Source organism: Fragaria vesca, linkage group LG4 (assembly GCF_000184155.1).
Source record: "Fragaria vesca subsp. vesca linkage group LG4, FraVesHawaii_1.0, whole genome shotgun sequence".
NCBI lineage: Eukaryota > Viridiplantae > Streptophyta > Magnoliopsida > Rosales > Rosaceae > Fragaria > Fragaria vesca.
Genome location: NC_020494.1, coordinates 4,802,408 through 4,828,739, shown reverse-complemented (window position 1 = coordinate 4,828,739; position 26,332 = coordinate 4,802,408). Strand labels below are relative to the sequence as shown.

Below are 26,332 nucleotides of genomic sequence, written 5' to 3'. Positions count from 1 at the left end.
CACAGCAAATTAATTGGCAGCTAAACTCTATATTTATCCTTTCACAATAATCAAAATACAACATGATAAAAAAAAACTGTCTACTGGAGTGTATATTCAATCCTTCTCTTCCTCCCTCTTAGTGACAAAAAGAAGGTTATCAATTAATCAAGAATTTACAAAACACTACGATGACAACAGTAAAGAAGAATGATTACAATTCAATGATATTCAGGAAACACACTGTGTGATAAAAAAAGATCAGTCTCCTAGAATTATCCATAATAACCATCAACAGTTATCAGATTCAACTAAATATCCCAAGTGATCCACTTACACAATTATACCTTTCCACAAAACAATAAAAAAAGGAAGCACAAATTCAATTCAATTAAAACATCCATGAAAAGGGAATTCAATATATATAGTATCCAAGACATGATACATCTAGATACACAAACCTAAGAAGACATAGAACATTGAAGAGAGAAATAACAACCAAAGTTATTTATGCTGAAGCAACAAGTTCAGTTCATACCAGTCGAAGACACTTTCCCACCGATTCTAAAGCATTCGTTCCGGCTTATTGAGTTCAACAAATTGGCGGCTTCTTGACCAACTGCAGTTGTACATATTTTAAATAGTGAAGAATCAGAATAGTATTGTATCAAACATATAGAACTTGGGGGTAAAAAAACATCAAAATTGTCAGTAAACAACATTGTTTGGCTGAGATCGAAATAAGGTCAAAACTTTATAGTTACATAGATGAAAAAAGCTACCATCTTGGCTGGTGGAAGCTTCCTAATTTAAGTAACCTGCCTTTCGACTGAGAATTGCTTTCGCAATGATCTCTGCAGCAGTATGGGTGCGTCCTTTTCTCTGTAATTGGTATATACAGAGTTTACAGATTTTGCAAGATGAGCGCACAACCACTGCTATCCCTCTTTCTCTGATCTGGCACCCAAACTCTCTCTTTCAGTCTCTGGTCTCCCTCTCTCTTTCAGTGTTACCAAACCAGAGGAAATAGAGAGAGAAGAAGGATAAGAGAGAGAGGAGGAGGAGTCTGGGTTCTTCTAGAGGTGCTGAGCGAGAGATGAAGGAAGCGACGAAAGAGAGGGAAGGAGAGCTTGAGATCTGGCTGAATCTCTTGATAGAGATGATTCGGTGGTGTCAAGAGAGATCGAGAGAGAGAGAGAGAGGAAGAAAGATGGAAGTGGCTGAATGACATCAAAAGAGATCGAGAGAGCTATGCAAAGCAGCGAGAAAGATCGAGAGAGAGATATATCAAGCCCCAACACTAGGCCATCATAGCGAGATGCAGCCCAAGCCCGCCCGAGACTGCACTATTCTGAAGAACAGTAAGCGGCGCCAAGCGCTATAATATAGAGTTAAACTAGGCTATCACAGCGAGATAAACCCCAAGCCCGCCCGAGACTGCACTGTTCTGAAAAACAATAAGACGGCGCCAAGTGCTATAATATAGAGTTAAATTAAATATGGTAAGTCAGTAATTTCTTGAAAGAGATCTAGTATGTGACTTGAATCACTTGATGTTGTACCTGTGAACCTGAAGATACTAAAATAGATTAAGTAGGCACAGATAATCAACACAATATATTTCAAATGGCTTGATGCAAAACCTCAATGAGGGAAAAAGCACAAAACAAGATTATTACTTCAATCTTCAAACAGAGTTTACAAGAGGTATAGTTCTCACACAACTATAACACTACAAGTCTCACTTCTGGTTACAATTCTCTATCTCAACACAAATGACTCTAATTCATGGAACTCTACAAAGAGAAAATGAATCTAGAGTACTGAGACTACACCACTCTCAGTTTAACTAGTTCTTAAACACAACTAGTTCCACACTAAGACTTAAACACTCTTAGTTCTTGTTTACTGATTCTTAACACGATCAGTATTCCTTAGTTCTTCAACACAACCAGGTTACTTGGCTCTTCAACACAGCCACTCACTCTACATAAGAGAATAGATTCATGTAACTCTACACAAGAGAAACTGAGATCTAGTAACTAATACTTCAACACTATCAAATTTCTCTTCTGGTTCTACAACACAACCAGATCACTTGATTCTTAAACACAACCAAGAATTCTTCTTTTCAGATTCACACACTTCAAATGATCTCCACACACGAGAGACTGAATCATGCTTGCTGATACTATATCACTATTAGACTGTGAGCTGGTTCTTCAACATAACTAGTTGTGACTCTTTGCTTCTATCTCCCTTGATCACTGATGCATCACCAATCTCAAGTGCAATTTGACAATGCAAATAAGAGAAGCAGTCAATCAGTTATCAATCTCTCAAGAAGCTATGAACATTATCATGAAATATTTTGACTCAGAGGCAATACTATGAAGGCCTTTTCTTAATGTTCAAAAAGCTTGAAACTTTCAATATTCAGCAGTAGCTATTTATGGAGAATGAAATTCTCCCCCTCAACTAATGCATTCAATTACAGAATTAATTTGTATTTTGGAACGCATGCAATCTGCCAAACATCACCTTGCACTTTCCAAAAATATCAAATTGATTCTTGCTTTAAACATGCAATCAGACATTTTCACATTTATATCTTTGCACAAATTGATTCTTGCTTGAAACCTACAATCAGATAATGGACATTTACATTCCACAATTACAATCAGCTGTTATCAAGCATTCACACAGTTATCTTCCACCAATTTAACTGTAATAAAGACTCGCATTTTGAGACCATAGACTTGCATGTAATCTTGCGAGATCAATGCCTATCAGCCAAAATATCTTCTATTCTGATTAAGAAATCAAGCATAAAGATATTTACTTAATTTGATCAGAGAAATGATCAACTTACCATAAACAAGATGCTTAAATCTGTTACCTGGTAGAGACATTTCTGATTTCAAGTTTGATACCTCTGATCATGCAAAACTTCAATTACATTCAATCTGAGTCATGTCACCTTGTCACTTTAGTCCTATTGGATTTTGGAAATCTTGTGTTGAATAGGAATAGCCAATATACCTACAGAACCCAAGGCAATCATCTCCTCCAAGATATCCGGTATGGGACTGTTGTTTTTTTTTTTTTTTTTCTTGAAGTGAAGACTGTTGATGCTTTTTTCGGCTGTAAAATTAAAATTACAAGGTTTTTTTTATTTTTATTTTATTTTTCGATAAGTGTAGAATTACAAGGTTGTTTATGCAAATCTTGTTATATATATTGGTCCAAGCCATTTTGTGCTTTGTATGACTTTCTGTGAATATATGATACGTAATTCATAGACATGCTTTGTGAAACATCATGTTGGTTTTTTCACTTTTATGCATTGCACTATATGTATATACCAGGAATAGAGTGGGCAAGTTCAGCAAAGCTAGAAAATTAGATTCCCTCTAGATGTGAATAAAAGTGATACTTGCTCCTGTTCAACTGATTGATATTTTGTTTTACCAATATTTGGAATCTCGATCGATCACCCGTCTAAGTTTTTTGTTCTTATGGATAGATTACTAATTAATTTTTCAATCAAATTAAAAATCATTTGAGTATTTAACAGGGAGGTGAAATTTACATTTTCTATTTTACAATCCACACTCTCACTTTTCTTTTTTGAGTAATGTTTTCACAAAAAGATAAAACACATATCACTAAAAACAAGATTTAAATTACCAAAAAAGAAAAGTATGAGTCTGGATTGTAAAACTAGGAGTGTAAATTTCAATTCCCATTTAAAATCATGATTTACTTATTTTATATAAACACACTGTTTATGTTGGACATATTTGGTTAATTCATTGATTTAATATAGTTCGGTACCAAATGATCATCAGTTTGGCTTAATATTTGCATAAGTTTTATTCGCATATATAGAAACCTAAAACCCTGAAGTAGAGATGTAAGATGGTTTACTTACTTCTTATGTTAATGCAAAACTAACAAATTAAGGAGTTGGATTAATTACAAAACACCACCCGAATTATGTTGTTATTTTCATTTTCATACCTAACTATCAAAAACTTGTATTTTCATACCCGAAGTTTCATTCCGTTAACATTTTGATACTCTGACCACTAACTGTTGAGCAGTAAAAAAAATATATATATATATTTTGTTGTTGTAAGCTGCAGATAATTATTAGAAAAAAAAGAAAAAAAAGAAAGAGAGAATGGCAGCAATATATAAAATGGGGTTTAATTACATATTATCTTCATTCAAATACAAAGTCCAAAGCTTGACCAATTCCTCATGGAAACCACCGAAATAGAAGAAACAACATAGATAAGCTGAGTAAAATCCAAGCTTTATCTTCAAATGATGGTCAAAGAAGGTGGCGCGCTGCAACAATACCATTCTTTGCGGCATACGTTGCAGAAAGATTCCAACAAACTCACCTAGTCAATACCGAAATACATGACACAAGGAGTTTGAAAATTTCAAATTCCAGTTACAATCTGATCTTATCTGATCTCCTCAAAGACTCTATAAAAGCATGCAAACACAATGATAAGTGACGGAGAAGAACGAGAAGAGAACAAGAGAAGAAAGAGAAGAGAACAGAAGAGACGAAGAAGAGCATAAGAAAGAGCAGAAGAAGAGAAGAAGAGAAGCTGCGAGCCAACAAGAAGATAGTGAAGGTGGAGCTCTCATTCTAACTCTCTTTATCTTTTGCAACATCTTTATCTTTCTGTATCATCTGAAAGTCTCAACCTTGTTCCACCGGAAGCCTCGAAAGTAAAAGCTGAACAACCCCTTTAAAGAGTTTCTTACAACACGGCTTCAGCAACCATCTCTACCTTCCCAAGCAAGGTCCCAATGTCGTTCAAATCTCAAAGACCGTTCCAGATCACCTCCAGGTCATCACCAAAAGAAGACTATGGCCGCTCAACTTTTTTTTCTGATCGCAACGAGACATATGGCCTTGCATTACTCGCATAACAAGCCACACAAGGGAAAAGAACAAACATTCCAAGCAACACAAGTTTGAAGCTGTCATGAAGAGTAGGAAGTTACCCTTGACGTCTTGGAGTATTCTCACAAACAATGAAGAGTATATCTTATCTGCAAGCAAAAGGTGGAAGTCAGAATCTGAAGCCGTTGAAGAAACAGAAGTGTAACTGGCGGAGGAAGTCAAAATATTTGAAGCCAAGGAATAAACAGAAGTGTACCTGGCAGATTCACCTTGTTCACCTGACTTCACTTCAAAAGCAAACTGACACTTTTGACTGCAAAGACAAGTGAGCCTGAGCGGATTGAAGCAAAGCTTGAGCAGATTGAAGTGAGCCTGAGCGGATTGAAGTGAGCTTGAGCAGATTGAAGTCAGCTTGAGCAGATTAAAGTGAGCCTGATCGGATTGAAGTAAACCTGAGCAGATTGAAGTGAGCTTGAGCAGATTGAATTGAAGCCTGAGCAATTTGAAGTGAGCCTGAGCATGTTGAAACCAAGAAGATAACATTCAACATTGAGGAAATAATCGAAGCATATGTTCAGGAGTTTTCAAATTTGAAAGAATGTTTGAAGACATGCTTATGGAAGTGACTGAGCAAAAACAAGTCCTAGGTGCTTTCAAATTTTCCCAACATGAGTCAATGTCCTCCCAAATTCCTGGAACTAAAACGACAATGATAAGAGGGAATATCCTGGAGAGATATGTAATTGTCATGACCCTTATAACCAAATAATGCCATCAAACTCTGAAGCCAAAATCATGTGGATTCGAAATAAAAATCCAAGCGGTGGAGTAGACAATTAAGTCATACTTTGCCAAAGACACGGCCAATTTGAAACTTTTTGGTGCATAAAGTACAAATTCCTCAATTAAACATATGAGATCTATTCCAAATTGTGGTCATGAATTTTAAATTAAGTAATTATGGCTTACCAAGAGGCTCAGACACAAAACACCGAAACGCAGGCTCAAATTCAAAACCATTCCAAGTGTTGGCAGAAAGCACTGGCATCAAAACAACAATTATCAGGAAGAATTCTCGTGACAACATGAAAACCCAATGAGGAAGAGGAACCTACCCAGCGCAGATTTCGATTGCGTGGAGCAAAAGGAGATGAACACGTCCATATATAAAGCCAGGCTCCGAGACTCCATCTCTGAATCAAACTTGTGCACTCGATTTCCATCTGCGATCCGATCTTTGTGGGTAGCGATACTTTGGAAGTCTTTGAGTTTAACTGAAGAACATCATTTGTCGAAAGAGAGAAGATGAGTTCCTGAAAGTGGATCAAAACAAAAAGTGATATAATGGGCCACCGACTGTCTTTGGGCCGCTGACAAGTTTGAAGTGCAAAGCTCAAGTCATCCCAACAGAAAAGGCACAACAACCTTGGTCCATTCGAACATCCAAATCAACCCAGAAGGAGCCTCACCAAAATCAAAGCTCCATGAAACAGAAAAAAATGCATTTTGTTTACTGGATTCAGAAAATTCATACCCGGTACAAAACCAAAAATCCCAGATAGTTGAACTACATTGGTTTGATCCCTTCGCAGGGTATGTAGGCAATCTAGATTTAAATCTAGATACAACCACAACTCCAAATAAATCTCCATATTTTCTTGAAGCCAAAATCTCACTACCAACCCAAATGTCTTCACACACAAATCCAAATACAAAATCGAATCCCTGGTTGACCTACACCAAATTCGTCATAAACATTACTCCAACTTCAAAATCAAAGCCTTTCCAACAAGTCATTCACTTGTTGGAATTCTTGAACTACGAATGACTTGATCCCTTCCCAAGGGTACGTAGGCAACCCATTCAAATTTCCGGGTGTAGCCGTAAAAACAAACAAACTCACACACACACAACACCATTGGTCATTTTCCTTTGGAATCAAAGGGTTTTCCTCTTAAAATAAGAGGATGTAATTAAGAGATATGTTATCTTGAATGGGTCGAACTTAACATGATAAAAGTTCTATCTCCCATAAATGAGATAAGATAAGATTATGTCGAGTATATGATGTACATTTTTTGCTTAACACTAACATCGTTAAATTTTGAGGGCATTTTCGTCATTTTAATAAATATATCATTTTTTACATTTACTTTAACAAAATAATTGATTTTTTTAGGTTATCAAATACAAATAGAACAATTTACTTTAGCAAAAATATTCAAAAAACAAAAAACCCAAAATTAAATATTTGTTTTTGAAACAATAGTGATAAAAGTTAGTAGAACTCTTGTATGTATATATACTTTTGGAGTTACATGTTAAGCAAAAAAAATATTTAAAATATATAATTAAAATAAATTATATCAAGAAAATATCAAATATTGATGAAAATTTTATCAAATTTAATATAAACATGTTTAATCTATTTTTGGTTAAATATGTTTGAGCTCAGTTAGTAATTTGGTCCAAGACTCGCAATAAGTTTTGGATAACATTTGGGCCAATACCTGTGGCCTTTTTTATTATAAAGCCCATTAGAAGTCGCGAGCTCCAGAGGCGCGCGAGGTAGATTTTGATAAGGATTGTAGCACCTCGCGAGATAAGAATGCCCAGTGTTTGACTTCGCATATGAGACTACAGTATGATAGCGCGGGGCGGCATTGGAGACCTAAGCAGAGTCTGTTCTGAACACGTGTCATTTGGATAATTCAGTTCGTGAGCAAAGCGTATCCTGGTGGTATTCTATTTGTTAAGTCCAAATCGGTTTGTGATTGCATCCCTATCGGTTAGTCGCGAGACGCTATATAAGGGAGTTCGAGGATTATTCAAGACACACAATCAAAATCATACAAAAACTTACAAACTCTCGAGCTTCTCAAAACCCTAGGTACTAAAGTACCCTTCGCTTTGGTCTACAGAGCTCGTTCGGACTCGCCCTTTCTTCCTGATTATTGCTCTGCTCGCTCTAACAGTGAGTATCGATTTACAGGTGAACAGAGGTTTGCTCGTAATCCGTCGTCCGCGAGGTGGCACCGGAATCCCTTTCGCTTGATTAAAAGTCTAGCAAGGCACACTCATTCCGCGCCCGCGCGGTGGCATGCCCCGCAACCTCATTTATTACTTTTGACGTCACCAGAGTATAACTCTACCCCTGTTGAGACGCGTGGCCAAAACATTGGCACGCCCAGTGGGACCAGGAGTATAACATTCTTGTCACCATTGGGAAGTCAGGCGGATCCCCGTACGGGAAACCCTCAATTTCTTGTCTCAACCACAAGTCACCGCGATACCAACTTCACAACAGTGCGGTTTGTCGCTTGCTCACTAAGGATCAAGTCCTAGCCTGGTTCGGAAATCCAGATTTCAGCGAACCTACGATGGTAGGACCAACACCCACCAGCGACTCTGGCCTTAGCACTCTCACTCAGGACCAACTCCGCCAGATCATTGCGCTAGCAGTGGATGCTCACCTGGCGGCTATGGTTGAGGGCCTGAAGGCTCATACCGACCAGGCGACTCTCCAATTGACGAAAGAGTTCGACTCCCTCAACTCGAAAGTCGACACCACCCAGCAGAGCGTTAAAGATCTAACTGAGCAGGTCACGAATGATATAATCATCTAGCTAGATTGCTAACCAAGAAAACCTTTCCAGCCTCAGCGAGGAGTTCAACTACTTTGTTGGTCAAGCCAGGGAGAATAAAGACATGGTGGAAGGGTCCCTTCAAAGAATCCAGAAAGACTTGGATCAGAACACGGCGACCTTCACGGAGGCCTTAAATCATACCCGCACAACCGTGGATGAACAGACTCGCCGCTTGGACGAGCACGATACCAAGTTACAAGATCAGCAAAACGCATCCTTCTTTGGAAGTAAGAATGGCCTGGAAAAGCTTGAAGACTTCAAAGAACGACATGATAACCTGAGCTTAAGGGTCCTGCAGGTGGAAGACTGGATGCGGTCTTAAGCACCAAAGAATCCTGCCCTTAACTTAACTGGCGTAGGTACAACTGAGGGCTCGTCTAGGTACATTCCACCTAACGAACGCCCTAGGGGAAATCCAAAGGTCAGGGCCCAGAAGACCCCTCAATTTGCGTTGGGGGCTAGTTCTTCAAAGGCACCACCACCTCTACCTCCTCCGCGTAGCCCTGGAGTCACACTGAGGAGCGCTGGTAGCTCTCCATATCAGGGGGCCAGGACACCAGATGACCCGGTTATAGCTCATTCCAGCCCAGTCCCTGAGAATGTTGGGCAAGCTCTTAGCTTCTCTGCATGGCTCAATCACGAGGAGGGTGCAGAGTTTACCCGAGTAACGACAGCCGACTAGCGCCAACTCATCTCGAGTATAGTCAAGGAGCAAACCGGGAAAGGCGATGCTACCTTGCAATATCGCGACCCCTACCCAAATAGTGTGGCGCAATACCCTTTACCCCAAGGATTCAAGAACATTGTCTTTACAACTTTCTCGAGGAAACAAGGGAAGATGCAGCAACGCACATGGCCCGTTTCAAGGTCCAATGCGATCAATATGGGAATAATGACATTCTCAAACTCAAGCTCTTTGGGACTTCTCTGTCTGGAGCTGCTTTCACTTGGTACTCCAAACTAAAGCCTGGGTCAATTGCAGACTGGCCCACTATTGAAAGGCTTTTTCGGGAGACATATGGCACGATTGAGCCAAAAGTTGGCCTCGATTCTCTCACCCAAATGAGCCAGCAAAGCATGGAGTCTGGAGTCTAGAGTCTCATTCCTCCAACGCTTCAAAATCCAGCAAGCCAAGTGTGATTACCTGCTACCTGAGCAGAAAGCCATCAAGTTGGCTATTCAAGGCTTGGAACACCGTCAGCGGTTGAAACACCACGGAGAGCGCTTCGCTTCCATGGGTGACCTAATTAATAAGGTCGGAAGCTACGAGCTAATCTTGAATGAGATGGATGAAAGGGCAAACACTTCCAAAGGGACCTACTTGCCGGGGAAGAATAGAATAGTGGGGGCACTAAGCCTGCAGTCCCCTACTTATGACCCATATTATCCAAGACCTGAGGAAACCCAGTCGGATCAAGACCATGAGGATATTGGCGCGGTAGAGCTGACTGGTAAGCCATTGGCTCATAAGTTGAAAAACCTGAAGATAACGCGTGAGCTAATCACCATCCAGTCTTTTGCATGGACCAAACCAGAGTACGAGTCGTACAGCTATGATGCTAAGAACGCCCATTTGGTCTTTAATGACTTGATCGAGGCGAAATACGTGCGCTTGGATCACAAGATCCCATCCAAGGAGGAGCTGAATGATAAAAAGTACTGCGCCTTCCATAATGTTTACAATCATGACACCAAAGATTGTGTCAAGCTCCGAGACTAGTTACAAACATGGCTGAACTCTAGCGAACTAAAGATGAAGATGCCAGGTAGCACTGCTTCGTTGGTGGATATAGACCCTTTCCTACCTGTAGTTGGCATGGTTGAGGTAAACTGGGCCGATCAGGCCGAAGATGAAGATCGACGTCGAGCACCTAATAGGGGTCGCGAGGAAGGTGATAATGATGCCCGCCGGCCGCATCGCCAATATACCTACAATGTCAACCTTGCTCACGAGGTTTTAGACGATCTCATAGATGACGGGCTCGTCACAGTGCCTAGTTCCTTACCTTACATAGAATACAAGGAAGGGCGCATACACTTCAAGTTCCATAATAGCTAGGGGAACAGAACCCGTGAATGTCAGCAGCTCCGGAACCAAGTTCAAGATTTACTCGACCTCGGATACATTCGCTTTAAGAATAAGGGCGATTTTATGATCGTAACAGCTGACATCGCTTGGCCTCAATTCGGCCAGTGAAAAATAACATTGGACTTGTCGCCAAATGCAGGTCTATGCGAACCGCCAGGCCGAAGCCGTAAACGGCCAGTGAACAACTATACTGTCCCAACTAACCAGAGGGGGAAAGCAGACGACCCAGCTCGACAGTTGATCGCTAAGCTCGAGCCAGATCACCCTTCTCGCAAAGATAAGGGCAAAGCAGTCATGAGGGACGATGGACCGTCCCCCGTTGATAACTATCAGCCTATGAGTCCCAAGGCCCGGGATGTCACACCCCAACTCAGAAATTTTAAGAAAATATGGTTCTCTTATGAGTAAGGATGTGAATAACTTCAACTTGTCAAGGATAAGAAAACCTTGGACAAGTAAAAGTTATATGAGAACCTTTGAATCAGAGGTAACTTAATGAAGGAGTAAAACTTTATTTCATAAGTAATGTTCTTACAGCAAACAGGAAAGAAAGCTTATAAACTAAGCCTTATTACACAAATAGAAATTTAAAAACGGCAAGCCATAGTTTACTCCTCCTAGACTTCATCCCTTCTAGGTATTAAGTTTTTATCTCTCAAAGAGTAACATCTGCACAAATTCATAAAGGGGTGAGCTATAAACTTAGTAGAGCAAATCTCATGTCATTTCAATAAACAAATAGTGTATGCACATATATAGGTTAAGTTTTCAAATTGGTACTCTTGTACTATCCTTGGTCACCAGTGTCTTCTTGCCATGAGATCATTTTATCAATATAACATTGAAAGGGTTCTCTCCCTATATGTATACAGAGGCAGACAATTACTGGTCTCTTTCAAGTAATAGCCTCAACCCCATAACTTCATTCATTTCTTATTCACATAAGATCAAATAGTAATATGTTGTTGACATAAGATCATGTAATAATATGATGAAAAGCTAAACATAATAACCATCTTTAACAAATATCATGTACAATTCCAAAGCAAGATTATAGAACAAAGAGATTCCCCATAACTTCCCCTACCTCAAACCTGTTTTACCAAAACTGAAATTTCACTATTAGATACTAGTACTTTGCTTCAGAACTCCATTAGTTTCTTTCTTCTTCTAACTTTTCTCTATGTTTTCTGAACTCTACTTTTTTTTATTTCTTCAGGTGAATACCTCTATTTATACTAGGAAAAGTAATCAGCCACCTGTAGCTTCCCTAACCTATCTTAGTTAGACACTTATCCTTCTAACTGTTAATTTGCTGCCACCTATTAATGTAAAAACACTTGAAGTTTATCTTCAAGTGCCAGCAGTTGTTTTTAAATTTGATGCCCAAGTTTAAGCTGCTCACTCAGCAGGTAAATGCAATCCACAAGTTTGATTAGGTTTTCAGACTTTCACTTGTGATTGGCTGCATGTAGTCATGTGTTAGGCATAAGCTAGCAAGTAGGTGAATCAACATTTCAAATAAGACAAAGCAGCAATCCAAGTTTTTATTTTTTTATTTTTTTATTTATTTTTTAAGTTTGAGGTTTCACACGAGAAGAGCTAGAAAGGAGGATAGAACGTCTCGAGACGTTCGTTTATACCCATTGGACAGAGAAAGTACCTTCGTCTCCTACCACAAGTGAGATGGACGTATCGGACTCCAGCAGCAATCGTCACGACAACGAGGCCTCAAGCCCTCATGGAGGTATCTTGACCGACACCTATATTCCCCCTCACATCCAAGTTAGCAATCAAGGATGGGGTATGGTACACACAGCAAGGGGGTAAGGCAGTTACCATTAGTAAGTCTAAAAAGCGAAAGCTACAAAAGCGGTACAGTAGCATCATGCGGGCCTTACGAGCTGTCGATGAGGGCGCTATACAACCTTCACAGCTCGCGTAGACACCTGAGCGTATGTGGAGAGAGGCGGAAGACTTGCGCGCATTCTTTCAGATGCCGCCTGTCACACCCCCAAGGGTGTGCGAGCAGTTTGTAGACGAACCTGTACCCAAAGCAAACGTCTTCTGCCGACTTACAGTTCCACCAAGGCAGGATCCGCAACCTTCCAGGCGCAGGCCATCACCTACATCAGAGCCTAAAAGGAAAAGGGATCTGCAACCTTCCAGGCGTAGGCCGTCACGTACATCGGAGCCTGAGAGGAGAAGGGAACCACCTACTGGTCCAAGGCGTAAGTTGTTTACGACACCAGAACCAGGGCCAAGACGTTAACCACCTCAGCCCTCATGGCGCCGGAACCCGAAACCAAAGGGGAACCACCACGACCACATCGGCCTTGGACACAATCTACCCCAGAGCCAGAGACTTGGATGATCCCCCGTGTGTCAGCCCTGCAGCGGTTGAAGAAGGACAACACTAACAAGGCTCCTTTAGCCACCAATAAACAACCAACAACCCTCAACTAAGACAGTGTGGCACCCACGGCAGACAGAGGCTAACGCACCACCAGTTGCCGAAAGTGCATCTTCTAGCCCCAACCTCGCTCAGCAAATGGCCCAACGTTTCCGTGAAAATTCAACAGACAACGAGACGCACTCCGAGCCTCGAATTAACCTAGATGAAGACCAAGAAGAAGAGCAGGGGGAGTCATTCACCTGCAATATGGTAGAGGTCTCAGGATGGGGTGAAGATAAGAGGTCAACCATGAAGTAGACGCCTTCGTGGTGCTAGAAGGGGAGCACGGAGTCATTGACACTCCGCTGGTCCCAATGAGCAATTCGCTTTTCAGGGGGGGATGGTTTTCTTCATATCAGAAAGATATGCTCTGCCACCCAATACAACTTGCCGTGCAGAGGATATCCTGGTCAATAGTGAGAGCGTCGGTGGCACACCCTTACTATGTAGCAGCGAAATGGGCACAACTCCGACGACGGACGAGGACGCTCCACAAGTGGAAATTACAAGTAGCATCAAGCATAAGCAGACTCAGACCTTTTCGACACCAACTTTAGACATGGCCACTCACATGCAGCCGTTATACATTATAGCAGAGGTCGAAGAGATACTGATCAACAAGGTCATGGTTGACACTGGTGCCGCGGTCAATGTCGTCACTACACGTACCATGGGACTCTTGGGTATCCCGTGTACGATGATCCAAACCACCTCCTTGACTGTCAAAAACTTCACCGGACAAATATCCCGCACCTTAAGCCTGTTGTTTTTACGAGTTAAGGTAGGGTCGGCATTGCGGGTCTATACCTTTTTCGTGGCCGAATGTGCTTCTTCTTATAGCATGATCCTAGGCCGCGATTGGATACACAAAAGTTTTTGCGTGCCCTCTTCCATGCACCAAGAACTCATGATCTGGGATACCGAGACAAGACAGGTGGTCATAATTAAAGCTGACCAATATTACAATACCGACCTAGGGCCATTTGACGTACAAGGCGTCGACTACAAGGGCCGCCCATACGGGGTCATAGCTTCAAACTTAGCGCGATGGGGACTAACCCAGGCGAAGGATGACTTACAACGTCCTCACACCATCGTGGATCCTTCACAAACGTCTGATGGATAGTGCCTTCTCAGAGGAGGCACGCGAGGCTGGCGAGTCCTTGTACGAGAGATTTCTCTTGTACTAGACAGAACGCGAAGCCTTCGACAAGGTCGCGACTATGGAATACGTAGACGAAATAGTGGCCAAGGAAGAAGTTATTCAGTTAGCTCCCGCTGCCTTAGACGACACACCACCTCAAGTCCGTGACCCCATTTTACAAATAGACATAGGGACTACAGAGAAACCCTTACTCTTATCCATTAGTGCTACACTGGCGAAGGACAAAAGGGAAGAGCTTCTTACCCTGTTACGTGAGTACAGGGACTACTTCGTCGAAAAGTACAAAGACATGCTCGGTTTGTCCTCAGAGTTGGTCTGCCACCGACTGCCTACCTACCCAGACCGGCGACCTGTGAGGCAAGACGAACGGTTCATGCGGACTGAGACCCAAATTGTAGTCAAGGAAGAAATCGAAAATATGCACCGATCAGGTATCATCCTCGTGGCAAAGTATAACAAGTGACTATCAAATGTTGTCCCCGTTCGTAAGAAAAACGGCAAGATGCGCGTCTGTGTTGACTCCCGTGATCACAACAACGCAACGCCTAAGGACATATATCCCATGCCAATCGCTGACCTCCTCATTGACGCGGCAGCAGGACACGTCCTTTCCTTCATGGATGGAACAGCTGGATATCACCAAATTCCTGTTGCCGAGGAAGACCGACACAAGACAGCCTTCCGCTGCCCCGATTTAGCAGGTGCGTTTGAATATGTCGTCATGCCCTTTGGACTCAAAAAAGCAGGGGCCACATATCAACGCGCCATGAACTTGATCTTCCACGACATTCTGGGGAAGCTCATTAAAGTCTATATTGATGAAGTTGTGGTGAAAACTAAACAGAGAGCAAGCCACGTCGAGGACCTCAGATAGGTTTTTCAACGGATGCGCTCACACAACTTGAAGATAAATCCAGCCAAATGTGTTTTCTTCGCAGAGGCTGGCGACTTTCTGGGATTCCAAGTCCATCATAGGGGAATTGAGATCCCAAAGGACAAGGCGCAGGCAGTAATTGAGACCTCGCCCCCGACAACCAAGAAAGAGCTCCAACAATTACTTAAGCGAATCAACTTTCTCCGCTGTTTCATCTCTAACGCGGCTGGGAAAGTCCAGCCTTTCTAACCACTACTAAAACTCCAAGGGGCAACCGAGTTCTTATGGGAGCCATAACACCAACAAGCCTTCAATCGTATCAAGGACTACTTGACAAGCCCACCTGTCTTGATCCCACCTCGCGAGGGTTTCCCGCTTAAACTTTACATCGCCGCCGCTGACTTGTCCATAGGTGGACTCCTAGCAAAGGACGACGAGAACGTGGTCGAACATGCCATATACTACCTCAGCAGAGTTTTAACTGATTGCAAGACACGATATTCCCCCATGGAAAAGTTGTGTCTTACCTTGTTTTTTGCATGTTGCAAGCTGCGCCATTACATGTTAGCCTTTACCACAGTGGTTATTGCTCAGTCTGACTTGGTCAAGTACATGCTCTCTCGCCCTATCCTACGAGAGAGAATCGGTAAATGGATCTTAGCCTTGTCCTAATTCTCGTTGCAATATGTTCCGCAAAAAACAGTAAAAGGACAAGCTATAGCGGATTTCCTCGCTCATCACCCACCTTCAGAGCTCATAGAGTTTCGCGAGTTAGAATTTGCAATTGTTACACTCACCCCATGGACCCTTTACTTCGATGGATCGCAAACTGACCAGGCCGCGGGGGCAGGAATAGCCATAGAAAACCTCGTCGGCGATCGATTCTCCTACTCCTTCCAATTGGACTTTAAGTGTACCAACAACTAAGCGGAGTACGAAGCGCTCATCATTAGACTGGAGATTTTGTTGGATTTAGGTGTCCGCAAAGTTCATGTCCTCGGTGACTCTCTATTGGTCGTCAATCAGTTGGCCGAGAAGTTCAAATGCTTAAGTTCATCCATCGAGCCATATCTACGCAAGACGTTTGCCATCCTAGACAAGTTCGCTGACGTCTTCATCGAGCATATACCACGCGAGTACAATTTTACAGCTATCGAGCTCGCCCAGATTACGTCCGGACTCAGCCTGCGAGATGGAGTGCGCGAGCGACTTCTAAAAGTCGAACGCCGCACTCTTTCCTCTTTCATTGCAAGGGGGCAATATCAGGCCGACCTTCCTGAGGTCACCGCCTTAGACCCTATTGACGAGGACTGGCGGCAACCGTTCATTGACTACCTCAAAAGCCCACACGACGTTACTCACTCATGGCAAACGCGTTTCCTCGCTTTGAACTTTGTACTGCGCAACGGCGAGCTCCGTCTGCGCGGCGAGGACGGAAACAACTTCCGCTGCGTGTACGTGAATGACGCTAAGTGTCTCATGCGCGAGGTACATTGCGGGGTTTGCGGTTCGCACCAGGCAGGGCCTAAAATGCGTTGGTTAATCTGCCGTCATGGCTACTACTGGCCTACCATTTTAAAAGATTATATCGTCTTCACCAAAGGTTGTCAAGATTGCCAGGCTCACGGCCCAGTGAAGCACATCCCCAACATTCCGTTACAACCTATTATTAAACCCTGGGCGGGTCACAGATGAGCTATAGATTTTGTCGGCATCATCCACCCACATTCGTCTGAGCAGCATAAGTTCACTATCGTGGCCACCGACTTCTTTACCAAATGGGTCGAGGTGGAGCCGCTCAAAGTCACCTCTGCAGATTCGATGTGTAACTTCATTTTCCGCAACATCATATCCCGCTTTGGTATTCCCGAATGCATCGTTACGGACCGGGGGGCAGCTTTTATGGCGGATTCTGTGGTCAAATTCCTCAACAACTATGGCATCAAGCTCCTCCACTCTACACCATATTACACACAGTCCAACGGCCAGGCCGAGGCCAGCAATAAGGTTATACTTGGCATTTTGCAAAAGATGCTAGAAATAAACCCGTGTGTCTGGCACGAGGAATTGTACCACACACTTTGGGCTTATCGTACTTCGAAGCGTGGGCCAACGGATACCACCCCATATGGCCTTATGTATGGTCACGACGTCGTCCTTCCCCTCGAGATTAACATCGCTTCGCTCCGCGTACAAGAATAGCACTAACTGCTTGGAGACGATTACGTTCAGGCTATGTGGCAGGAACTAGAAGATCTCGACGAACACCGTGTCACTGCTTACAACAATCTCGTCCTTGAAAAACAGCGCATCGCGTGGTCCTATGACAAGGTTACCAGAGGCCAAAGTTTTGCCGAAGGCCAGAAAGTGTGGCGCGGCGTGTTACCGCTTGGAGACAAAACCAAAGGACAAGGGAAGTGGTCCGCCCGCTGGGAAAGCCCCTTTATCATTCATCGCATACTACCTAAGGGGGCATAGCACCTACGCGACCTAGACGGTACTCTCCACCGCAATCCTATTAATGGTCATTTCCTCAAGCGCCATATCATTGGAGTTTGGGAACGCAAGGATCCTCCACCTCTTTCAGATCCCGCGACCACAGTTAATAGTGCTACACGCCATCGCGTCAGCGGTCCACCTCCTAGCACTAGGAGGGAACCCAAGATAGAAGAATGAAGACTCTAACATCAAGTATAACGTGCAAAGTCTAACCAAAGACTAGTATAAGGTTAGGGCCTATCCCAGAGGCCCTAAGGAATCACATGTATTTTAATTTGTTCTTATTTCTTCATTCATTGTAAACGTGCAAAGTCTAACCAAAGACAAGTACAAGATTGGGGCCTATTCCAGAGGCCCTAAAAAATAAATTCATTTATATTTCCTTTCTTGCGTTTTCTGATACAGGTTTCATAAGCGACTTTGCGGCCGAAGCAACTGCATTAACAGAACAAATGAAATCTGACTACACACCTACACTCAAAAGCATAGATCTGGAAATATTAGAAACCTCAAATCCGCATATCTTGCAGGATCGAAGAAGAGGCCTCCGCCGCATGCTTCGGTTGAAATTGGCAAACGTCTCGCTTCCCCAGATCGGCACAAGCCTGGACACCGGCCTGGACCTAAGACAAAGTGTTGAAAAGCTAGAGGTCCACTGGACCGGGGTCCCTCATGCTACCAGTCAAGCCTTGAAGGTGCTTCAAGGACACTGGCTAGGGCCTGGAGCGCGAGCGGCCGAGGGACCTTAAAGACCTCACGTTTGGACAGAACAGCTGGTCCAAGGCAAAAGGTACCCAGACCATTTGTTTGTCCAAACGAAGGTTTGGCCTGAGAGTAGATTTTCAAACTTACTCTTAGCCTGAGAGTAGATTTTCAGACTCAGAAGGAACGAGGGGTGAAGTTTGAGAAATGGGGGTTTTGCTTTAAGCAAGGACAAGAGGATGAACAGAAGAAAATACGAATCCATAGCAAGGGGGCAAAGACTTAACTGATACTTCAGCCCAGCCAAGAGGTTCCTTTTATAGGAAGGAGGGGTCGTTTCCCCTTTTACAATTGTCTTGCATGCAGAAGATTGCTCCGAGATATGAGCCTTAGAGATAAAGACGAGCGTGTGGATCTATGATAACTTCCCGCTTTCTAAGCAAATAGTTGCATAGAAACCTCTAACAAATCTCATTGGAAGATTCGTCCTGGGCCGCATTAGCTATGTTGGGAATAAGGAAAGACTCGACAAGCGCGGGAAAGAATTTATTGTAGTAAATAGTATAATATTATTAAGGTTCATACATAGGGGGCAACATAAAAACACAAAACGGGCCTAAACCTGCCTAGAGGCCCTATACAAATCTCGGAGAAGGCCTTCTAAGGCCAACTCCTCAACGTCCGCCTGGGCTTGGGCCTCGTCCGCAGCAGCAGTGGCCGAGTCCAAAGCTTCCTGGGTCTCCTCCGCAGCCTGCACATGAGCTTCTACGTCCTCAGCCTGTGCAAGGTTCTGGCGAGCTTGATTGAGTTAAGCTTGCAACTCCGCTATCTGAGCCTCCAAGGCCTCCACTTGCTGGGTATAGAAAACACATAGGTTTTCTGAAGATGCCTCAGGAGCATCAACGTCTTCAAGCTCGGCCAAGAGGACTGCCATCTGGTTGTCCAAGGCCTGGCGAACTCTCTTCTGAGCCGCTAATTGAGCCCCTGCATCCTGAACACAGCAGGCCTGCAGCTCGACAACGTCAATGAGCTCCAAGGCATGGTCTAAAGCAGGAGTGCCACAGGCGAGGTGCGAACCAGAGCTCCATGGGCCTCATGAACACGCCTCACCAAGTCAAAGACATTCATATGGGGGCCTTGGCGCATCAACCCATGAAGAAAACTCCAAGCTAGGCGAATTGGCTCTGGATCAGCAGGAGGGGTTACTCGGGCCCGTAGGCGAGTAGTCCAGGTAACCAAAGAGGAGTTCGCATCGCCAGACGATCTCACGGAGCAAGAGTGATTGGCTCGATCGCGGCGACTGGCTCATTCTCCGAAAAGGGCGGCGGGACTTCAGATACCTTCGGCACCGTTTGCTCTTCAATTGTCTGGGCCGTTGAGTTTGGCCGCGAAGGAGAATGCTCAAGTACCGACTGAGATTCCCCTGGCGGAACCGCCGAGGAGGCCGTGAAGTCGGAAAGTAGGGTTGTTTGGTCAAGACCTTCGTCCTGAACAGGAACCAAGGAAGACTCTAGAAGGAGACCAGTTTCGTCCGGAGCACCGGCTGGTGAAGAGGGTCGCACTTTGACTTCCTCAATGACTACGGTCTGTTCTTCGACAACGATTTCCGGGACATGGACTTCAACTGTCCCTGTTTCTCCTTCGGTGCTGTCAAGGCGAGGTCGAATGTGGCGGCGAACCTATCGAATGAAAAGTTAGTAAATCATTGTTGGCTTTAATGAGATTTGTTCAAAGAGAGGTTGCTTACCAGAGCATACTCTTGCCGATATTGTTCATCCTCTAGCAGTTCCTCTTCGTCCTCAGCGAGGCGCTTTCGCGAGCTTTCGCCGCCTGTTGGCTGAGGAACGGTGGGAATAATCTCACCATCAGAGTCCGCCGCGAGCTCTTCTTGAACAGGTGCTTTCCCTCTATCTGCTACAGCCTCAAGCCTCCTGGCAGATCTCCGACGGGGTGCAAGCTATAAGAGAAGGTAAACAAGTTAAGGGAAGGTACTTTGTTCGAAATAGGCAAAGTGGTAGGAAAGTCACATGATTGTTAACGTACCTCGAGAACGGGGTCACATTCTCTAATGACGATCCCGGTCGAGCGGCGAGCGGCAGGAGCCGTAGGAAGTGCAGGCCTGGGCCTCGCTGAGACCCTCTGAAGGCCCTCCGCACGGTCGCACTGGGTGTCATGGACGGTACAGTCTGATTCGCCCAGAGTGTCGTATAGAGGAGAGAAGATGGCAGTAAAGACAGCATTGTCTGCGTATCCCCAATGATTGTCTAAAAGAGATCGCCACCAAGAGAGATATGTGGGGTCAACGCCAAGCGAAGGCTCAATCTCGAGCAAAATAGGGTTGAGAGGAAAGATGTTTTGTAGCGAGGTGACCCGGTCTACCTTGCCGATCTTGCGCCAAGAGGTGTATTTGTTCACCAAATGGAAGAGCGGGTATGGAACCCCTTGGAAGAAGTCGTGCTGCCTGACGAAGTGATTGGGGGCATATAGCTCAAAGCCTTGTTCCTATTCGGCGAGCTAAAGGTCGCAACATCAGGTCACCCTCATGAAGCTTGTCTTGGCATCAGTGTCGAAGTCAGAACGAGGAAAAAAGCCGTCTGTCAAGGCTTCAGGGTGACGCCGGCGAACCACCACGTCTATGGTGGGAGGCGATTCTGCACACGGCAAGCCCGAGCAGTTTATCCTCAGGTAGGAAGTCGAGCGGGGAACGCCTGAAGAGAGGGAAGTACAGCTGTGGCCATAAGTCCGAGACCCATAGTGGGCCGGCAGAGAGGTGGAAAGGCTTCAAAGAGAGTGTGTAGAGGGTGCGATAGAGTGCGCCTAGTACGGGCTGCCCGAGCCCTACTTCGATCCCGTTGTAGAGTGCTTCGGCCAATTTCGTCCACTTGTCCGTAGGCTTATGGGCGCTGCCACAAAATATAAATTTATCAAGCCAATACTCAAGGAAAGCAATACCTCTTTCATGTTGCTTTGCATGCTGGATATAATAGCTCCTCCAGACCGAGTACGAAGCCTTTAGGGTACGGCGAGCCCCTATGTTGCAAGAGTAGGTGAACTCGGTCGATACGAAGTCGCCTGGTACATACGGTTTGGCATGGATCGGCAGCCCTGTGATGGCAAAGATGTCCAGTAAGGAAACACTCATCTGCCCGAAGGGGAAATCGAAGGTGTTGGTGGCACTGTTCCATAGACAGGCTGCTGCTGCGATGGGCGCCCGATCAGTGTGAGGGGGTAGCGAGAAGCTCAAGGCTATGGCTTCGGCGATGCTAGCCGCTTCCCAGATCGGCTGATCAGTCTGCAGGCGGGCTGCATACCAGTCTCGCTCTTCTCGGGTGGTGCTGGGCCATTCCCCCACTTTGATGTTTATGTGGGAGCGGGCCTGTTGAAACCACGAGGCGAAGTTGCCAGGTTCGCGGCGGTGAGTAAGGATTGGGCAGCGCACGGGGTCGGCATAATGGTTTAGATCGGTGGCCGAAAACGGTTGTGAAGGAATTGGTCCGAGCACGGGTTCCCTAGTTTCGAGGAAGTAGATAGGTGTCCCTTGCGGAGGATTGTTTGCAAAGCGGCGACCGAGGTCGTTTGACCAAGAGGAGGCCGCCGTGAGGCTAAGGTTGGGATCCCAGACAATCGATTTAGGAGGCATTTTCTGGGCTGAGTTTTGGAAGAAACGGCGGCAAGGGTTTTGGTCTCTGAGAATAGGAGATGAGTGAATGGATGGAGATGACGAAATGCAGGGACCCGCGTTGCGTCTTTTAAAGGGAGCGAAATGTAACGTCTTTTCAATCAATAGCCGTAATGAAGAGACGCAATGGCGACCGAAACGTCAACGCGTTTCGAAATTTTAATCAAATGAAACAGATGTCTTTAGGCCTTTTCGCTTATCCGTTGCGAAATGGGCTAAGCTCAAGGCTTAGGGGGCAATGTTTGAGCCCAGTTAGTAATTTGGTCCAAGACTCGCAATAAGTTTTGGATAACATTTGGGCCAATACCTGTGGCCTTTTTTATTATAAAGCCCATTGGAAGTCGCGAGCTCGAGAGGCGCGCGAGGTAGATTTTGATAAGGACTGTAACACCTCACGAGATAAGAATGCCTAGTGTTTGAGTTTGCATATGAGACTACAGTATAATAGCGCGGGGCGGCATTGGAGACCTAAGCAGAGTCTGTTCTGGCCACGTGTCATTTGGATAACGCAGTTCACGAGTAAAGCGTATCTTGATGGTGTTCTATTTGTTGAGTCCGAATCGGTTTGTGATTGCATCCTTATCGGTTAGTCATGAGACGCTATATAAGGGAGTTCGAGGATTATTCAAGACACACAATCAAAATCATACAAAAACTTACAAACTCTTGAGCTTCTCGAAACCCTAGGTACTAAAGCATCTTTCGCTTTGGTCTACAGAGCCCGTTCGGACTCGCCCTTTCTTCCTGATTATTGCTCTTCTCGCTCTAACAGTGAGTATCAATTTACAGGTGAACAGAGGTTTGCTCGTAATCCCTCGTCCGCGAGGTGGCACCGGAAACCCTTTCGCTTGATTAGAAGTCTAGCACAGCACACTCATTTCGCGCCCGCGTGGTGGCACGCCGCGCAACCTTGTTTATTACTTTTGACGTCACCAGAGTTACAACTCTACCCCTGCTGAGACACGTGGCCAAAACAAAATATACCATGTTTATATAAAATATGATTTTCACAAAGAAGGAACCAAGGAAAGTAAAAGGACAACAGTGTCGGTGCATGCACCGGAGACGCTGCTCGATCTTTGTACACCTCCATTTCACAACTTGCATCGCAATGCATTGAACAGCAGCAGAGAGATTCAACCTTGAGGAGTCCAAGGCCGTAGATCTGAAGAGGAAGGCGATGAATTTCGATAATACTTGCAAAAATTGATTTTGAAGCTTGTAGGGAGATAGCGTGAGGCCAGATCTACAGAAGGGGAGAAGAAAACATGAAATTGGGAAGAAAAATGACAGACTCCTCCGCCGGAGAACCGGATGGGGCTGTCGGAAGGACGGACAAAGCCATCAGAGAGATGGACAACACCATCCAACAAGTGGACGGAGCAGCCAAAGATCAGAGCACACCGACGACTCTCAACATAGGCTCCTAGCAAGAGAAAGTTTAGAGAGAAGGCAGAGCTTCTCTCTCTCCTTTCCCTGAGTTTTTACACAAAGTGCTACACTCCTTTAATTTATTAATTTGACTTTTATTTAATCTTGCATTTTTTTACTTGCGACCACTATTGCCGACGTTGCAAGAAAAATTGGTAGCAACTCAAAGTTTTAAAAGACTCGATATTTCTCGTTTAATTGAAAATGCGAGAGTTGTCGCAACCAATTGTCGTTTTAAGTGTTTGACCGATTGTTAAAAGTGACAAAACTACACGGTTATCGTATTTTCAACATGCAAGGCAATTAATTCCTTGACGAAAGTATACTAGACAAATAATAAGTCTTGCATATTACATTCTGCAACACATGTAGGTGTCTTGGAAAATGTCATACGTGAGGAATGTATTGCATCACAGTTGAAAATGCGATAAACATGTAAGCCTCGCAGATTGAAAATGCGGCATATATAAAGCCTTGTATATTACAAATAGTAACAAATATAAAGTCTCACATATGGTTATTGGTGACACACTTACATCTCGCGCAATATGTCATATGCGAGGAACCTATAGCGTCGCATATGCAAAAAACGACAACTGTATAATTTTGTCCCTTTTGACAATAGTAAAACACATTAAACAAAATATATATATATATATATATAGTAGCTCCACATACATACGGAGGGACGTCCGCTCCTGATCCAGCCTATTCTCCACCGTCTAGAGCCGACAACGGCACGCCTCTACCGAAGCGGACACCAAAGGCGTCCCCGATCACTTTCTCTTCCCGGCAAGTCCGCCAAATTGCAGTTTTCAGGCGAGATCGATCTTGTCTGAAGTTTTGGGTGGAGATTGCTGCCTAGACCTTCAAATCGATCTCGTCGAGCAACAACCTCCACCTAAAACTTCAGACAAGATCGATCTCGCCGGAAAACTGCAATTCGGCGGACTTGCCGGGAAGAGAAAGTGATCGGGGACGCCGCTGGTGTCCGCTCAGGTGGAGAACGGAGGGACGTCTGCTTCTGAACGGCTCCATGTGTGTGTATTTATCTAGTTCGATCAAAAGAGCTGATACGTATAGATATAAAATGCATGACATGCCATTGTGATTGATCACAAAATGTTGCACCCAATGAAACCCCCAACTGTAGCTCCAATGCTAATAATGTTGCCCAGTAGAGAGACCGATTGAGTGGCCACGACCAACGCCCCCTGCAATTACAATGATCAATATAAGTAATGATTATCGGCACAAAAATGCTTTGAGCTACAACTTTACAAGTAAAGGTAACTAAAAAGCTAAAGAATGACCTCATATAATTAAACTAACTAATCTAGATGAAAAATGTACAACATTATTGTTCAAGAGTCATGTTCTCTCAAATTGTTAATTACCTGATAATTTTGTGTGGCTGCAGGTTGACTCGGTACTGCTGCTTGGGTTTGATCGGGTGAGTAAGGAGGCAATATCATATCTTGCGGCAACATGCAGTTATCCTCAAAGTTGGTATGCCTGCGGCTGTGAGTGTACTTTCCATAGCGGTAGCAGAAGGTGCACAAGTAGAAATGAATATGTTTCTTGAAGCAGTCGACGCAAACAAAAAAAGCTCCCTTGAGGAAAGGGGCTTCATCACATCCATGGCCATCACACCGAACTCTCAGCCTCCCACTCTTGTGAAGATAGTAAAGAGTGACGAACTCGGGAAAATCCAACCAGCCATCTCTGTTTCTGTCCACCACCTCGAAACACTTCTTCATCCTGCTGGAGCTTCCAAATTTGTTCTCATATTGCTGGAGGCTTATTGCCCAGCTGACACCATCTATATTCATTTCTCTAATAAATTCAAGTGCCTTCTGCTTGTTGTCCGATGACAAATTTTCATAATATGCAAACGCAGTAGAACGTATTTTTTCCATCATTGGATCTATCTACATAGGAAGAAGAGATCGGGCAGAAGTTAATTGATATTGTAATTTTACCAGTTGTAAAATTTAACCAAATTAGCAGGACGTGATATGGCCGGAAAGGCCCAAGATTAATCACAAAATTTCTCCATTAGTTAGAAATGGGATCGATATACAACAGATGAACAGCATTTAAACATATGTATGTCACTACGAATGCATATATTTATTCTAAAAATAAACGATGTATGTTATATAGTATGATTACCTCGACCGGTACCTGAGTTTGTGGTACTATGGCCAGCTGTGCGGTGGATTTACGAACAAACTTGGAACACAACAAGACGAAGTTGTCCAAAAAGTTGTTGTGGCGGTGAGCGTACTTTCCACGCCGGTAACAGGAGGTACAGAGATTGAAACTTTCTTCTTTGTTTGGATCATCAAAACAATCAACACAAACAAAATACAGTCCACCAGTGCCGATATGGGATTCACATTCATGCCCATCACATACTCCATGGCCACCTTCACGCATCAATTTCGTCCTCCCACTCTTTTGAAAGTAGTAAAAAGTGATAAATCCGTCGTAATCCAACTTACCATCTCCGTTTGTGTCGAAGAATTTCTTCAAAACCTTTTAACAGCATCATTGGAAGTTGACGACGATGACGCTGCACCTCTAAATTCATAAAACTGCTGGATATTCGTGAAGCTTATTCTCCCATCACTATTTGTATCCGCAGCTCTAAAGAGTTGATCTATCTCGTACTTTTTCGTTTGTGGCAAGTTGGAGAAATACGCTAGAGCAGCTTTCCGGAAGCCTTGCACATTGACATCCATAACACTCGTACTCCCCATCTCGATCTGGCTAGTCACTCTGTGAACGTGGAACTTCTGTTGGATCAGTAGTCACATGTATAGAAGTAAGCTGAAAGGAGCCTCTCTCTCTCTCTCTCTCTCTCTCTCTCTCTCTCT

At 44.1% G+C, this 26,332-nt stretch overlaps 2 protein-coding genes and 1 non-coding gene across 3 annotated transcripts; 1 reads left to right on the top strand and 2 right to left on the bottom strand.

Annotated features, from left to right (window-relative positions):
* Nucleotides 1-558: 558 nt before the first annotated feature.
* Nucleotides 559-1,179, bottom strand: LOC101308857. Its single transcript, XR_184434.1, has 2 exons — nucleotides 762-1,179; nucleotides 559-598 (listed from the first exon to the last, which is right to left on the bottom strand). It is a non-coding gene; the product is annotated as an uncharacterized LOC101308857 (transcript).
* Nucleotides 1,180-14,767: 13,588 nt separating this feature from the next.
* LOC101313695 lies at nucleotides 14,768-17,341 on the top strand. Its single transcript, XM_004297888.1, has 3 exons — nucleotides 14,768-14,966; nucleotides 16,116-16,627; nucleotides 16,880-17,341. Exons 1-3 carry the CDS (start codon nucleotides 14,768-14,770, stop codon nucleotides 17,339-17,341), a joined length of 1,173 nt encoding a protein of 390 aa, XP_004297936.1.
* A 7,224-nt stretch (nucleotides 17,342-24,565) lies between these two features.
* On the bottom strand, nucleotides 24,566-25,369 carry LOC101313407. Its single transcript, XM_004297887.1, has 2 exons — nucleotides 24,848-25,369; nucleotides 24,566-24,664 (listed from the first exon to the last, which is right to left on the bottom strand). Exons 1-2 carry the CDS (start codon nucleotides 25,367-25,369, stop codon nucleotides 24,566-24,568), a joined length of 621 nt encoding a protein of 206 aa, XP_004297935.1.
* Nucleotides 25,370-26,332: the final 963 nt, after the last annotated feature.

Excerpts from the sequence above, each read along its gene's own strand:
- LOC101313695 (XM_004297888.1), top strand. The coding sequence starts at position 14,768 with ATGCGCGTCTGTGTTGACTCCCGTGATCACAACAACGCAACGCCTAAG. Across the intron at positions 14,967-16,115 it reads CCGCTGCCCCGATTTAGCAG|GTGTCCGCAAAGTTCATGTC; the intron begins GTGCGTTTGAAT and ends TGTTGGATTTAG. Across the intron at positions 16,628-16,879 it reads CTAAGTGTCTCATGCGCGAG|CATAAGTTCACTATCGTGGC; the intron begins GTACATTGCGGG and ends TCGTCTGAGCAG.
- LOC101313407 (XM_004297887.1), bottom strand. The coding sequence starts at position 25,369 with ATGGAAAAAATACGTTCTACTGCGTTTGCATATTATGAAAATTTGTCA. Across the intron at positions 24,665-24,847 it reads CAGCCACACAAAATTATCAG|GGGGCGTTGGTCGTGGCCAC; the intron begins GTAATTAACAAT and ends TTGTAATTGCAG.